The sequence below is a fragment of the Myxine glutinosa genome, chromosome 10 (genome assembly GCF_964187855.1).
Source record: "Myxine glutinosa chromosome 10, kmMyxGlut1.1, whole genome shotgun sequence".
In the NCBI taxonomy this organism is placed as follows: domain Eukaryota; kingdom Metazoa; phylum Chordata; class Myxini; order Myxiniformes; family Myxinidae; genus Myxine; species Myxine glutinosa.
The window spans coordinates 23,842,886-23,859,642 of record NC_136270.1 but is presented as its reverse complement, the minus strand read 5'-3'; the positions used below and the strand labels follow the sequence as shown (position 1 = coordinate 23,859,642).

The following is a 16,757-nucleotide window of genomic DNA, read 5'->3' as shown; positions in this document are numbered from 1 at the left end:
CAGAGAATGAATGGGATGGCAACATAGAGAGTAACCCAGTTTTAGGACCGGCAGAGAAGATAACTGAGAAGGAAGTTGAGGAAGCGATAAAAGCAATGAAGGGTAGAAAAGCGGGAGGGCCGACGGGAGTTGTGGGAGATATGTTGAAGGCAGCAGGAAGTTGGGGTGTGAAGAGAATGACAGAGATCTGTAATCTGGTGGTGAAACAAGGCCGCATTCCAGTGGTTTGGGAACTGAGTACCCTCGTCCCTCTATACAAGGGGAAAGGTGACCCTCTAGAGTGTGGCTCGTACCGAGCGATAAAGTTATTGGAGCATGGAAGAAGGTATTGGAAAGGGTGTTGGAGAGGAGGATAAGGAAGAAAGTGAAGATCGACGAAATGCAGTTTGGATTCATGCCAGGAAGAGGAACGACAGACGCGCTTTTCATTGTGAGACAGTTGCAGGAGAAGTACATGGAGAAGAGGAAGAAGTTGTTTCTTGGGTTTGTTGATCTGGAGAAAGCATTCGATCGGGTTCCATGCAAAGTATTGACATGGGCATTGAGGAAGTTAGGAGTGGAGGAATGGTTGATCAGAGTAGTGATGGCAATGTATAAAAGAGCGCGCACAGCTGTAAGGACGAAGGACGGGAACAGTGGTGAGTTTGAGGTGAAGGTGGGAGTGCATCAGGGGTCGGTACTAAGTCCACTACTATTTGTAGCTGTGATGGAGGTGCTGGCTCAGAGCGTAAAGGAGGGTTTACCGTGGGAGTTGTTGTATGCAGATGATCTGGTGTTGATTGCGGAAAGTATGGATGGACTGAAGGAAAAGATGAACACGTGGAAGGAATGTATGGAGACAAAAGGTCTGAAGGTGAATATCGGAAAGACGAAGGTGATGGCAAGTGGTAAAGCATGTGGTGAGGTGGAAAGAACTGGGAAGTGGCCCTGTGCTGTGTGTAGGAAGGGTGGCGGAGTGAACTCCATTCAGTGTACAATGTGCGCTGAGTGGGTTCATCAAAAATGTAGTGGTCTGAGAGGGTCATTAACCAGTGTGGCAGCTACATTCAAATGTAAGGTGTGCACAGAGGGAGCTGCAGATGGAGGAAATGTTGCGTTGGATCTTGGAGATGGCATGAAGCTGGAAGGTGTGAAAACATATTGCTACCTCGGAGACATGCTGAATGGAGAAGGTGGATCAGACTCGGCAACGGTTGCTCGAGTGAGATGTGCATGGAAGAAGTTTCGGGAATTGAGTGGCGTGCTGATGATGAGGGGAGTGTCGTTGAAGCTGAAGGGAAAGGTGTATGCTGCATGTGTGAGAAGTGTTATGATTTATGGGAGCGAGACATGGGTAATGAACGTAGAGCAGCAACGAAGGTTGGAAAGGGTGGAAATGCGAATGGTTCGACGGATGTGCGGAGTATCGTTGAGAGAGAGGAAGACAAATGATGAATTGCGAAAGATGATGGGAATAGAGCCTGTGATTGATGCTGTGAAGAGGAACAGGTTGAGATGGTTTGGTCATGTGTTGAGGAAGGATGAAAGTGACTGGTTGAGAAGAGTGATGGAAATGAATGTAGAAGGAAGTAGAAGACGGGGAAGACCGAGAAAGACTTGGCTAAAGATGGTGGAAGAAGAAATGCGGGCAAGGGGGTTAACAAGGAGAGATGCAGAAAATAGGGCAAAATGGAGAAGATTGTCATGGGGACCGCAAGGCTAACCCCCGCTCTAGCAGGGTAAATGGCCTTTAAAATGCATGTTGTTTGTGTTGTTGTAGAGGACAAGAAAAGGGTGATTATTATTGAGAAATTGAATTTAAAAGAGGAAGTGAAGAGGCGACTATTTTTTTTAAGTGAAAGTTGTGGTGTATAGGAAATGGGGTTGGAAGTGGGAAGTAAAGGTAAATAAAATGAGCCTCCATGGCATATGGGAGGGAAACAAAGGGGTCGGTGCAGAACATACATCAAGAGGGCTTGAGGTCAAAATAAAATGTTTTTTGTAGATTTATTAAATATATAACTCCTAATTTAAAACAATTCTAGAGGAAGTTTTAAGTTTTTTTCTTTAACTAGTGATTGCTCGTGGATTGACGGGGGTGTCGTAGGTCCGAGAAGTGGAGTTTGAGCTGGATGCAGAACAGAAGCGACATGCCGAGACTGTGAAGAACACAAGAAAGCAGGAAAGACGCATGAAGGAACTCATTTTCCAAAGTGAAGAGGATCAGAAGACACAGCAACGACTGCAGGAACTTGTCGACAAGCTCCAGGGAAAGCTGAAATCGTACAAAAGACAACTCGAGATGGTGGTATGTGTGAATCCGGTCAAATACTGTATTTCCGTGCAGTCGTACTTGTCATACCCATTTGGCTTTTTTTCTTTTTTCTTTTTCACCATGTGTATTATCCAGGAGGAGGAAGCCAATGGGAACATGGTAAAATACCGCAAAACCATCCACGAGCTCGACGATGCCGAAGAGCGTGCCGGAGTGGCAGAGTCTACTCTCATCAAGTTCCGCACTCGTCATCGTGGAACAGCACTCCGTGCCTTCTCCTCGCTAGACAATGGTGGAGGCCCAGAGGATTAGTGCCTCCCTCTAAATCTTTTTGTAGTCCACATGGGTTTGTGACCGCAATCCATCTTTGAAGATTTGCTTAATATACATTGTTTCCATGAATGGTACTTTTGTGTAACTAAAACATCAAGTGGTTTTCATTGTCTTTAGAAAATGCAATAAAAAGTTCTCTATACTTTGCTCACTTGTGTTCTTTGTGTGCCCAGAGTAATGGTTGCCTCTCCAAAGTTATTTTATATATAACAAGTGGCGAGGGAGCCTTGGCGTTTTACATTTGCCAATCTTATCCAACAAACATTTTATCAGCTTTAAATAGAATAGCAATCTCATAATCTCTAAAACCTACCAGAGGTGCCTTAGGATTGGCTTTCGTACGAGTTGGCTGAATTAAAAGTTGTGCAAAATGTTTATACAGTCACGTGAAAAAGTAAGTACACCCCATGTAAAGTTTTGACTTTTTCAACATATTTCAACATACAGCTATTTGATCTTCATTTCAACAATATTGATAGATAAAGGTGATATAATATAACAAATATCATGAAACATTTACACTTTGTAGTCCATTGTATAATTTAAATAAACATAAATGCAAATTTCGCATGTGAAAAAGTAAGTACACCCTTGGCTCTAATAGGTGGTATTGCCCCCTTTGGCAGAAACAACCTCAAGTAGGCGTTTCTTATAACTGTCTACCAGTCTCTGACATCGACTGGGAGAAATTTTTGCCCACTCCTCCATGCAGAATTCTTTCAGCTGTGCGATGTTTGAGGGGTTTCTTGCATGCACAGCTCGTTTCAAATCCCCCCACAACATCTCGATGGGATTTAGATCCGGGCTTTGACTTGGCCATTCCAGAATACTCCATTTCTTTCTTTTCAGCCATTCCTTGGTGGATTTACTGGTATGTTTAGGGTCATTGTCATGTTGCAAGGTCCACCTTCGGTTGAGCTTCAACTTTCCGACAGATGGCCTCACATTATCCTCAAGCACCCTCTGGTGCAATGAAGAATTCATAGTGGATTCTATGATGGTGAGCTGCCCAGGCCCTGATGCAGCAAAGATGCCCCAAACCATAATATTTCCACCACCAAGCTTTACAGTTGGTATCAGGTTCTTGTGGTCAAATGCTGTCTTTGGTTTTCGCCAAACATGTCTTCTGGTACTGTGGCCAAATAGCTCTACCTTTGACTCATCTGTCCAGAGCACATTATTCCAGAAGTGCTGGTCTTTGCCGAGGTGTTCATTGGCAAACTTTAGTCTTGCCCTGATGTTCTTTCTGGACAGGAAAGGTTTCCTCCTGGCACACCTCCCATGTAGATCAAATTTGTGCAGCCTCTTACTAATGGTAGACACGTGCACTTTGACATCAACAGTGGCAAGAGCTACCTGTAGGTCCCGTTATGACATTCTGGGGTTCTTAGAGACTTCTTTCAGCATCTTGCGGTCTGCTCTCGGGCTGAACTTGCGGGGGCGGCCTGGCCTGAACAAGTTGGCAGTTGTTTGGAATCTTCTTCACTTGTAGATGATCTTCCGGACAGTCGAATTATTGATTTCAAATTGTTTGGAGATCTTTTTAAATCCCTTCCCAGACTCGTAGGCATCCATAACCTTCTTTCTGAAGGCCTCAGAGAGCTCTTTTGATCTGGGCATGGTGACACCGCACACTTAAACAACAAAGAGCAAACTAAACGAAATGTCTACGGTTTAAATAAGACAGGTTCCTCCAAGATCCTCTCTGACGATGTTCTAATCATTTGCACCTGAGCTGGTGCACCTGATTCTAATTTTAGGTATTTGAAGTAGTGATAAATGTGGGGGTGTACTTACTTTTTCCGCATGCCAAATTTGCATTTGTTTATTTAAATTATACAATGGACTACAAAATGTAAATGTTTCATGATATTTGTTATATTATATCACCTTTATCTGTCAATATCGTTGAAATGAAGATCAAATAGCTGTATGTTGAAATATGTTGAAAAAGTCAAAACTTTACATGGGGTGTACTTACTTTTTCACGTGACTGTAGTTGTCTCGCAAGTTGATACATTAATATTTTACCTTGTCCAATCGTGCTGTTTGTTGCTTGCCTAGAATATCCACCATAAAGATGGCTCGTCTAGCTGTTTGATCGAGTGCTTGTTTCTTTCTCCTCTGACTGGTGTTGCCATAGCTACTCACTATCAACAAGCTGCACTCAGTAAGCATGGCAGGTACGAGTTGAGAGAGGCCTTAGTCATGCAATGAACTGAAATAGGCTGGTTCAGTGTTTACACAGATGGATTGAGGACTTTTGCACCAGCATATTGTGCGGTGCCATGCCTGGTAGTCTGTGATGGTACAAACTGTATTCACTACGATTCGGGTGCTATTGTTCGACCACCGCACAATTTCCGCAAAAACGTATTTGTGTTGTCCATCGAAAACGAACTCAATCAAAAGCTGTTGGACGTGGAGAAAACTGGCATCACAAACACAGTCCAGTGCCAGATTCGGGTTCACTGGCAGGTGATTGCACCAAGCACTCACTGTATGTACTTCACGTTGCCAAACTTTCAATACAATCAGCCCTAGGGTAATCTACACAAAGCACTGCAATGTCGGAGCACCTATTATGTAAGTAGTTTTTTTTATGCCTCTGCTGCCAAATTCACCAGGAGAATTATGTTTATGGGTTGTCCGTCCGTCTGTGATAGTTCCCTTTAGCTGTTCTCATGTTATCGCGAAAAACGTAAATCAAACATGGTACAGGTATGTATAATGATGTAAAGATGAACTTGTTAAATTGTGGGTTCAAGAAGTCAAAGGTCATGTCAGGTAAAAAATATTATTGAGGAAGGGATTTGAACTAAACCTTGTACATCTACCATGATATGTATGTACAGATTAGATATTGAGGTCAAATGGTCTTGAGGTTTTAATTCAAAGTTAGAGTAAGCAAAGACTTGATATGTGAGTGGAGGCATATTGGTCGACTTTACGACGACAAATGATGTCTAGTTCTTCCTCAGTTAATATTTTAAATTGAAGATCATATAAAACCTGAACCTGAGGTTTTATATCGAAGACCCTTTTAATTTCTCACCAAAATATCATGTGATGGCCCATTTTATTGAGAATGATTCATACCTCATGTTCTACATTCAACATAAATATTTGAAAACATTGTGGACATCCTCCATTGTACAAAGTCCTTCCTTGGCACACCTGAACTCTCATATCCACCTACAAGGCATCAATTCGCAGCTTGATGGATCACTGCTCTCCCCAATGGGCTGGCTCCCCTGCCTCACATCTTGCTCGGCTTGACACTGGAAACCAAGGCCTTCAAGATATTGGAAAATCCCATGATGAAGCCGAGTCTATGGCCGACACCGACCTCTACCTCCCCCTCCCAAGGTCTGTATGGCTCACATGGTCTACCATCAACCACCTGCTGGTGAAACTACCTAAATCCAGGATCACTGCTCACCTCCTCTCATTTGTTCCCCGTTATTCTGCCTGTGGAACCAGCTTCCACATCCTTTTCAATCTCATACTTCCCTACAGGTCTTCAAGACAGCTGTTCACCACCATCACAGATCGTCCCCAATCCAAAACCATGATTGTTTCTACCCTGGTTAACCCCACCCCACCCTACCCTCCAATCCCTCCATCCAATTTTCCAGTTTTCCCTTCTTGGAATTACCTCCTGTATCCATCTTGTCCATCCCATGCATCCTCTCCTGTCCACATTCCTCCCCACACCCTTTGTTTGTCCAAGTCGCTCTCTATCTCCCTATGGCCTTCTACTCTACTGTTGGTGTTTAGTCTCTCTGTCTCTCTAGCCTGGTGTTGGCTTAGCTGTTAGGGTGCCTGCTTGGGATCCTGGGTTCGATCGCTGAATTAACGCCAGGGGGTTGACTCAGCCTGTCATCCTTCCGAGGTCGGCTAATTGAGTACCAGTTCATTGGTAATTCCCTGTGTGTTCTGACGGACTGACTGACTGACGACAGACTAGAACGTTCTGCTGTGGCATTTGTGGGTTAGTCCATTTCCCAATGAGGGGCTGTTTTGTTTATCATACAATGAATCGTAGTGTGCATTTGCTCAACAATATCGATTTGTATTGATAGTAGGTGCTTACCACATTTAATTTAATTATTGTTGCATTTGTATACACTAGGGCATTGCCCGTACTATATCTATATCTAAAATTATATCCCCCCCCTCTATTTACATGAAATGGTTTGGTCCAAAGCGAACGGCTTGCGAGTACGGTGACAATCCCCCCCCTCTATTTACATGCAATGGTTTGGTCCAAAGCGAACGGCTTCCGGAGTTTGGTAAAGAAATCGCCATCGCGTGCACAAACGCGCAGGAAAGCGAATGAATCGCAAATTCGGTTTTATTAGTTTTAAAACATAGTTTAACGCCAACATAGTTTGCAAACGTGAAATAAATGAATACGCTCTCAAATGTGCCATCCGAGGCAGAGTGTGTCCTCCACGTTCGGCACACGCGATCGTTCGCTGCTCTCTGATTGGTTGAATCGTTTTTTGGACATAGCTCGGTAAGTAATTGTCCGATTAATATGAAACCTTGAAAAGGCACATCCTCGGGTCCCCAGCAATATACCTGGCAAGTTAAAAGTATATCGGACCCGTGGTTGTCGAGAAACAGCGGTCACAGACAAACAGACGTACAGACGTACAAACGTACAGACAGAGATTACTGGAATTATAGATAGATTAAAGGTAGTTATTAATCTACTTATCGTGCTTTCTCTAAAAATCTCACCCCCTAATTTTGCAATAGTCTTGTCTAGCTAAACAAGGGAAGCTTCCCCCCCACCCCCACACCCCCCTGATACATCACGCGACATTTTTTTGTCCGAGTTGGAGTGTTCCTTTTGTACTGTGTTTGAACACCACTCACAATTTGATGTGTTTTGTCAGCAAAGTGAGGCCCCAACCACCCCTATCATCACCACCATCCTCACAATCAAAAGATTGTGTACCACGATTGGTCATGCGAGGGCCTTTGTTGCCCTATTGCCACCACTGCATACAGACGAATGCAGGAAACACAACTCAGGACTGTGAGATGAGACAAACAGCCACTGAGCTTGAGGGATGTGTCATCACTTCCCGGCGTACTCAGTGAATCAGAGATGTCACAACAATGGTGTCGCCTTTCTCACCACACACGGCGGGGCGTTTCCCAAGGAGGAATTTCCTGGAACTTTCTCTGACACTAATGTACGTGGATTACCTTTACACTGCGCAAGTTTACATTGAACTGACCAATTGAGAAGAAACACTCAAACATACTGTATTTCACACACACGTTCCATGTAAGCAGTTTGTGGCCATCCCAGAAAGGAGGGAGTACGAATACTCCACGTATAATTCATTTGTTTTATCAGTTTATTTTGTCTCATTTTTTCCACCAGCAAGTTAAGCATGTTGCAAGTCTTGCCAAATTGAACAGCTCAGTTTGAAGGCTGTGGTTTTGATTTCCTGTACTATTTTCGAGAGTGCAAAACCCAGCCCCAATCACAGCTAACCAAAAATGAACAGTAAGCATAAAGTACAGAAAGGAAGGAACCCCATCCCTCACCCTCTCCCCCAAAAAATAAATGAGGAAGTGAAAATGCCTGAAACGCTTGTTTTGCATTCTGTCCTTCCTTTTGTCTTTCTGCATGTAATGAGTAATGTGTGGTTGTGTGGTAAGCACAACCAGTGGAATGAAAGTTATCACAATAAAAGACCATGGAGGAAATGTACCCATTGCCCCCCCTCATCCCCCTCCTCCCGCTTTACAAACATTCCCAGCCATCAAAACAAACACAGCCAGACTTTGCCATCAATCCTGTGTAATAATCTTGCAGCACAATCATGCATGATGCACAATTGCCAAGATCAATATAGAGATGTGCTGGATTCTCACGGCATAGACATTTGAAAAATACTCGTACAAACATGAAAGCATTTAAAATATTTCTGTCTTAGATAGGGAGGGGTTAATTGGCTCTGAACATTCTTTATTTAACGCTTTCCTACCCGAGCTTTTCCCTTCAATAGTAGAATTTTTTTTTAAATGAAGGGATGTATAAATGGCAACGTGTTGATTGACCGATATACACCGACAATAAAATCACGGGTTCAAGCTGGACTCATCATTTATACAGGAATGTCACTTTTGGTGACCTTACAGCAATTCCTTTCTTAGCAAAAATAACAAACTTTACAGTTATAAAGTGTTTACTGCAACGTGGCAAGAACAGCGTGGTGACATTCAATGTACATAAAAGCACTGGAGTGTAAAAAACTGCATATTAAACTTCAAATCATCATCCTTTTGGAATGTTAGGGAAGTCAGCAGAACACGGGGCATTCCACGCAGGGGTACGTGCCGGCACAATGGTGATGCAGAGCAGCAGGCATTGGACATAAGCAACTGGCCATGCGCCATCCCGGACCTGGCATGTCATGTAAACATCGAATGGACGAAACCCTTGTCCGTAATCACAAGAGAAGATAAAAGGATAGGGAGTAAATAACGTCATCATACATTTGGTGTTACCTTGACGACAGATTCCAAAGCCGAGACCCTACAATCCAAATCCGAGGAAGTGAGGCTGGAATGGATAATTTTAGAGCAGGATTATGACCTGTGGAGCATTCCTCAGGAACTCAAGATGATGTTTTACAAGATCATGTCCTTTCTGTCAGAGAAAGACCTTGCCTCTTATGATGCGCACCGTGCGTTCACAAGTCCATATCAACAGGACGCAGGTGACCGGTCTTGCTCTCACGCACCCATAGCTCTCGGTCTCGTCCTGGTTCAACCTTCTGCAAGGCCTGATCGATCGGCTCCAACGTCTGTTGAGGGTAAAGAGTACAACAGAATTGTTCACCGATCGTGGTTTTGTAGATATCACACAACTGATAAATTAACAGCAATTCTGGTGTGTAGTCAGTCATAACGTGTGGAACTTACACTCTGATTGAACATGTCAGTCTCACGGCGAAGCTGTGCGTAGCAGAACATTTGCTCCTTCACTTTCTCCACTCTATCTGCTTCGAGACGTTCCAGCTCCTACAAACATCAGAGTTTCACTATGAGCCTCAGATCCTACCCCATGTCCTGCTGTGTCAACTCGCCCCATTCTTTACACTAGGGCATTGCCCGTACTATATCTATATCTAAAATTATATCCCCCCCCCCTCTATTTACATGAAATGGTTTGGTCCAAAGCGAACGGCTTGCGAGTGGTGACAATCCCCCCCCCTCTATTTACATGAAATGGTTTGGTCCAAAGCGAACGGCTTGCGAGTACGGTGACAATCCCCCCCCTCTATTTACATGAAATGGTTTGGTCCAAAGCGAACGGCTTCCGGAGTTTGGTAAAGAAATCGCCATCGCGTGCACAAACGCGCAGGAAAGCGAATGAATCGCAAATTCGTTTTTATTAGTTGTAAAACATAGTTTAACGCCAACATAGTTTGCAAACGTGAAATAAATGAATACGCTCTCAAATGTGCCATCCGAGGCAGAGTGTGCCCGCCACGTTCGGCACACGCGATCGTTCGCTGCTCTCTGATTGGTTGAATCGTTTTTTGGACATAGCTCGGTAAGTAATTGTCCGATTAATATGAAACCTTGAAAAGGCACATCCTCGGGTCCCCAGCAATATACCTGGCAAGTTAAAAGTATATCGGACCCGTGGTTGTCGAGAAACAGCGGTCACAGACAAACAAACGTACAGACAGACAGAGATTACTGGAATTATAGATAGATGAACGAAATAAGAGTGGGAATTAAAAAAGTTAACCCTTTTCAATAGGTTTCCGGAGCATCACTGATCACCCATCACCCATCACCATCGCAAGTTTGAGAATCCACAACAGGCCTTAGTTATAACTCTACATCAAATTCCCAAACAACATCAGGAGATGCTAAACTAAAGCGTGAAGAAGATAAGATGCCACATTCTTGATTAGAGTTGTGGATTGGTTGCAGATCTTTGATAACATCAGCATCTTTGAATTGGACACAAAATGTTCAATATTTCATCAGGTAGTGTATAGCTAATGACTTTGGGGTGAAGACAATTCAAGTGAAAGAATTACCAAACAACGCTAGATGAAGGATGCTCTTATAGCATTTCAGAGCATGATGCCTAGAATACTTGAGGAAATTCCCTAATATGTAATTCAATCATCTGGTCAAGGGTAAAGATGGTGCCCAAACTCACTTTTTTATGAATAATATCTAAGGGGTAATAGGACTTCCTATCTATCACATGAACAGCTTTTATGAGCCAAAAGGTCAAATGCAAGGATCCCTGCCCATTTCATTAAATGCCGAGTATGACCTTTCCATGACCATACTTACTAGTGAGGATGTCACCATCTCTTCAAACCAACGGAACTGTGCTTGGTTATATAAATCCATGCACTTCATCAGGTCATCCCCTGCGAAGCAAAAAACAGAACTGTGCTTGGTTATGGTGGACGAGCACACGTCGCAACACGACTCTCCTTGGAAAACCATAAAACATCAATATATACTGTAGGACCGAAGGTGGATGAAGATTATGTTAGTATGTCTGTGAGCATGTTATCGCAAAATGTTATGGACAGATTCGCACGAAACTTGGTAAAGATCCGGATTCAGATCCGGCCTATCAGTGGGATACAAATTGTAAACTGTTCAGCCTGGCACAGGTATGCGCTCGACTGCATGCCGTTCTAGTTTATTGCATCCTTGGCATTTATTTGATGAAACACAGAAACCTTTTCATAAAAAGAAAGCCAAAGATATGAGGTGAAGGTATCTCGGGTACATTTATGCGAATTCTCAGGTTGTTCAGCTTATATTATGTGGACAAATTGTGTTACATCATACAAACTTCCTCTACTCAAAGAAGCACCATTCTGTCATCATTTACCCAAGATATTGCTGTCATTCTCACGAGAGAGAACTATGATGGATGAAAGTTCCCTTAGGATGTACTTTTCCTATGACTCCTGGTTACATTAACACAAAACCAGATGCAAATTGGCAAGACCTATAGTCCTTGAGCCAACCGGCCATTTTTTGAAGTGAATGCTCCGGGGGGGGGGGGGGGGGGAGTAATTCTCATTATGATTTTCCATTAGACCAATGTCTCAAGTGTCAGAAAAGGTGTGATGGACATCTGAGAACGGTAGCTTAGTGCCCGGATGGACGCCATCTTTGAAACCACCCAGCTCGAAAATGCCCATTTGGTGGGGTACATTGTTGCACGTGTATCTGGACTTCTATACTAGCTATCGATGTGCGGTTGACGACTAAATATACGTCCGATGTGTACCGTCTAAATAAAAAATAATATGAAGCATTTTGTTTTAGATTAATTATTATAAAAATCAATTATCGAAAAAAAATCATATATTTTTCAATATTTTATTATTAGACTTGTACTTTTTTTAGTGAAACAACACTGGTATGATTTTCCAAATTATGCATTGTGCTACACCGTTTATCTGTCTATAAAAATAACTCAAAAACTAAAACATATCATCCACCACGAGTGTACACAAAAAATATATGAAAAGGCATGCACTTTCCACAAACCGAAACTATGTCAGTTGGAATTTCCCGCCGATAATCAACCCACAGAACCCAGTGCCGAAAGTGACGTCAGTCTATTCTATATCTATATTCTATATTCTATATCTCAGTCTGAGATTTGTTGCGGTGACCTGATTAATTTCTGAGGGGGGGGGGGGGGGTGGGTGGCTTAAGAACTAAAAGTGAACATGTTAGATGGTGCCACATACAACTCTATTGTAGAGTTGTATTGTGGCGCCATCTAACATGTTCACTGACTTGGATGAGTATGTCTATGTAAGCTGGCGAGCTTTTCGGATATCGGAGTAATCTAACGTCAGTCTTTTTGTTCTTTCAGCTGAGATGGCCGGTGTCGAGGCGAAACGGGCGAAGATTGAACCTGAGTCCGGAACGTGCATCCTGTGCAGCAAGAAGTCGCCACTCTCTGAACTAAGCAAGGCAGCGGGCAACAGTTCTTGGATGACATTGTGTGACGCAGCCGCAGTTAGAAACTTTTATCCAATTCTAAAGCTAGTCCAAGAAGGCGCAGTTGAACTTCCTAATATTCCAATATTATACCATAGGGCTTGTAGATCAGACTTCACTCACAAAAACCACCTAGCTACTTTGACCAATGCAGCTAGAAGTTCTTCAGTTGATACTGGCGATGCGGTGCGACGGCGATCATCACGGGAAGAGACAGGATCAACTTCAACGGTCTACGATGATAAATGCATTTTTTGCCAGCGTGCTTCAAAATTCATAAAAGGCAGTCGTACCCGTGAAACAGTTGTCTTGGCTGTTGAACTTCGAGCAGATAAGACAATAAGAGATGCTGCGACAGCTCGCAATGATGAGAGAGTTTTGGCATTGACTACACGAGATATGGTTGCAGCTGAGGCTCACTACCACTTCTCCTGCTATAGAAACTACACAAGGCCCCAAAAACCTCAAGTAGAAACTGACATTGAAGATAATATCGAGAAAAAAGAAATGATACGATGTATATTCAATTTCATTCGCACTGACTTGTTCTTGAACCCGAGGATTGTTCCAATAGTTGATGTTGCAACAGATATCCTGTCTTCAGATACATTTTCAGTTGATGTTCGTGACTCCATCAAGAAGAATCTGCAGCGCACATTACAAAGAGAGTTTGGAGAATCGCTCATCTTCTTCAATGTGAAACACCGTGTATACTTGATGCCCGATAATCTGACAAAGCGAGAGATTGCTGCAGAGTGCGTAAACCTGAAAGCAGAAGTGAAAGCATTTGAACGAACGGACGGTGAAAGTAACATTGTGCGTGCAGCTACTTCACTGCGACACCAGATCAAAGATGCTCATTACAATGAACGTTGGCCGCCTCAGCCAGCAGAACTCACTTCAGATTACGTGAAGATACCAGATTCTCTTCGTGTATTTCTGCATACTTTGATTTGCGGGAGTGGGGGTAGCTCTGCGCGTGCCGACACACTGGTATGGTCGATGGCTCAAGATATCATCAATGCTGTACACCGGGGTACCATCAGAACATCGAAGCATGTCCTACTTCCGTGGGTCATGAAAACGCTCACCGGTAATACAGAGGTCATCAGAATATTGAATCGACTCGGGCACGGATGTTCGTACACAGTTCTGGAAGAAATCGAGACAGCGCTATGCATAGACAAATTAGCAAGTGTGGAGAAAGATACAGTACCACTTCCGTCACATGTGCACCCTTCGGTCCCGACTGTATTAGCATTCGATAACATCGACAGGCTAGAGGAATCGCTGAGTGGTGGCGGAACATCGCATCGCGTCAACGGTATCATCGTCCAACCGAAGTCGCAGTCGTGTTTGCCGCCCCAACCTCCATCGGCAGTATCCAAAGCAGATAAGAAGCGATCTATCCCGTCATCCAGCGATTTAGTTCCAATATACAGCGGTGGGAAACGAGAGGGCCCACCTGCAATCAAGCCTGCAGATCTTTCTGACACTCTTGCAGGCGCAACATCCCTTGCGCAGCGCCGAAATCACGTATGGATTATGACTCGCATGCTGGAACCATGCGACCAGACAATCAGTTCGTGGACTGGTTTCAACATCATGACTAGAGATCGTGTTCAGGTGACGGAAGATGTAGTTGGCTACCTGCCGACTATAAACGCGCCTGCCACAGATATGGCAACAGTGCAAGAAATCCTCAGAGAAGCTCTGAACATCATGTCATCACTTCAGCTTGAGTGTATACCGGTGGTGCTAGACCAGGCACTATTTGCTAAGGCGACCGAAATAGCATGGAAAGATGTCGATCGATATGGAAGAATCGTGCTCATGATGGGGAACTTCCATACCATCTGTAACTTCATGTCGAGCATTGGGAAAATGTTTGGAGATGCAGGCCTTCGGGATGTAGCTGTTGAGTCAGGAGTAATCGCTGAAGGTTCCATCAACAGGGTTCTGGAAGGCAAGCAATACAACCGTGCTGTGCGACTCCACAAGTTGATGTACGAGGCACTAATGCGCATCATTTGGAAGGGCTTCCAGGTGTGGATAGAAAGCAATCATCCTGACAAGGAACCCCAGATTCGAAGCACTGACCTCAAAATTCGCAGCATCAAGGAGGATGTTTGCCACGAGACTCTCGCTGCTGCTCTCGATGATGATTCATGTGTACAGAGCTTTGACATGTTCGCGAAATACCTACATTTTCTGCGAACCAAACATGGAGACCTGGCTCGCTTCTGGATGATGTATATTGATATGGTAGAGACCCTGCTGGGGTTGATTCGTGCGGATAGAGAAGGCGACTGGATGCTTCACTTGGCTTGTGTCAGAAGAGTGATCCCTTGGTGTTTCGCAATGAACAAGGTGAACTATGCTAGATATCTACCAGTGTACTATGCACAGATGACGCAACTCCACGAAACATGCCCCGAGTTGTACAGGCATTTCAATCAAGGCTACTTCTCCGTACAGCTTAGACCAGGGAATCCATTTGCCAGAATCGCTGTTGATCAGACAACAGAAGAAACAGTAAACAAAGATACGCAAACAGCTGGAGGAACACGAGGTTTTAGTCTTCGACAAGGGGCTGTGTCACGATACTATCTAACTGCAGAAAATCGGGCTACTGCACTGAGGCAACTACGAGAAACTATCCTTGTGAATGGCAGCGACACATCTCACGCCAAGCACCCTGACTTGTCTACTTCTCGCATCAAACGTGATGAGTCTGGCGTCACAGCTATCTGTGATCTACTGGAAAATGACTGGACCAATCCATTCGCCGATGATCCGTCATGTCTTCTCAGTATATCTACCGGAGCGGCTGCGAGGGAGGACGTTTCTAATGACCTACTCAACACCCTGCAAAAGGGGGAAGCGGCGTATCAAAGCTTCCAGAAACGTCTTGAAGAGGGAACAGGCTTTCATGACACATTGAACAAGCTAAACTTGAAGACCTTTGGTAAGATCAAGCAGAAAGTTGTGAAGGGCACAAACAAGGAGATCGTCCTGAGAGCTGACAGACAACTGTTTGCCACCATGATACTCATCGCCAAGACAAGGAACCTCGACATGCAACTTGTCCTTTGTCACCCACTAGGGCCGTTACCATGGTCTTTGGCAAACGTTGATGGGTCAATGAAAAAAACGAACAAAGCTGCACTTGCGAAACACATGGAAGGTCTTGTGGAACCAGCCGAGAACGTTGACAAGCGAAGTGCAACAATAATTGATGCGATGGCTCTCATACAAAAGATGCATGGCGAGAACGACACGTTCGAAGAACTATCTGACCGCATCCTTGCTGCAGCGCTTCACGCTGGTCAAGGCAGTGAGCGCATCGATGTTGTCGTTGACACATACACAGAAGAATCCATCAAAGCAGCTGAGCGTGTGAACCGCGGTTCAAATGAAGGCATCAGTTTCAGCGAGATCAGACCCGCACACAAAATCATGAACTGGCGGCGTCTCCTTGCTTGCAGCCAGACAAAGGAGAAACTGGTTGTGTTTCTGGCGGAGTCGTGGAAACATGAAACAAATCGCGAAAAGCTAGGCAACAGAACACTGTATGTCACCTGTGGTGAAAAATGTCTGGTACTGACCCGCGATAGGTGGAAGTTGGTGCAAGCACTCGAATGTAGCCACGAGGAAGCAGACACGCGTATGTTTCTCCACGCAAAGCACGCCGCTACCCACTACAAGACGATCATCTTAGTGGCAGATGACACCGACGTTCTGATCATCAGTCTTCATCTCAGCAGAACCATCGATAGTCAGCTCTTCATCAGACGAGGAACAAAGGTTCGAGTCAGAATGATCGACGTTGGAAAGTTGGCTGCGGTATTGGGGTCTGGAGTTTGCAGTGCATTGCCAGGGCTTCATGCATGGAGCGGGTGTGACACTGTGAGTGCTCTGGCTAGCCAAGGAAAGATAAAGGCTTTGAAGCTTGTGCAAGCGAATGAGCTGTATCTTCAAGCATTCACAGATCTGGGATCTTCGTGGAATGTACCAACAGACGTCTTCAATAGCATTCAGGCCTTCACGTGTCAGCTGTACGCCAAGAACACGAAGATCGTCGGTGTTAATTCGCTCCGTTATCACATGTTCTGTGCAAAGAAGGGCCAGA

General features: G+C 44.3%; 2 protein-coding genes across 7 annotated transcripts in view; one reads left to right on the top strand and one right to left on the bottom strand.

Moving 5' to 3' along the window:
* The window catches only part of LOC137434338 (uncharacterized), a 123,834-nt gene extending 121,101 nt beyond the window's left edge, over nt 1–2,733 (top strand). Inside the window, exons 41-42 of the mRNA XM_078785175.1 lie at nt 2,087–2,287; nt 2,390–2,733. Of these exons, the coding sequence (XP_078641301.1) occupies nt 2,087–2,287; nt 2,390–2,566 (378 nt within the window). The 3' untranslated portion in view covers nt 2,567–2,733. The remainder of the gene's footprint in view (nt 1–2,086; nt 2,288–2,389) is intronic.
* Nucleotides 2,734–7,947: 5,214 nt separating this feature from the next.
* LOC137434339 (growth arrest-specific protein 7) overlaps nt 7,948–16,757 on the bottom strand; it is a 517,476-nt gene continuing 508,666 nt past the window's right edge. For all 6 annotated transcript variants that reach the window (XM_078785450.1, XM_078785449.1, XM_068127242.2 and 3 more), the window contains 3 exons: nt 10,940–11,019; nt 9,542–9,640; nt 7,948–9,423 (listed from right to left, as the gene is read on the bottom strand). In XM_078785450.1, coding sequence (XP_078641576.1) covers nt 9,310–9,423; nt 9,542–9,640; nt 10,940–11,019 — 293 coding nt within the window. In that variant the 3' untranslated portion in view covers nt 7,948–9,309. The remainder of the gene's footprint in view (nt 9,424–9,541; nt 9,641–10,939; nt 11,020–16,757) is intronic.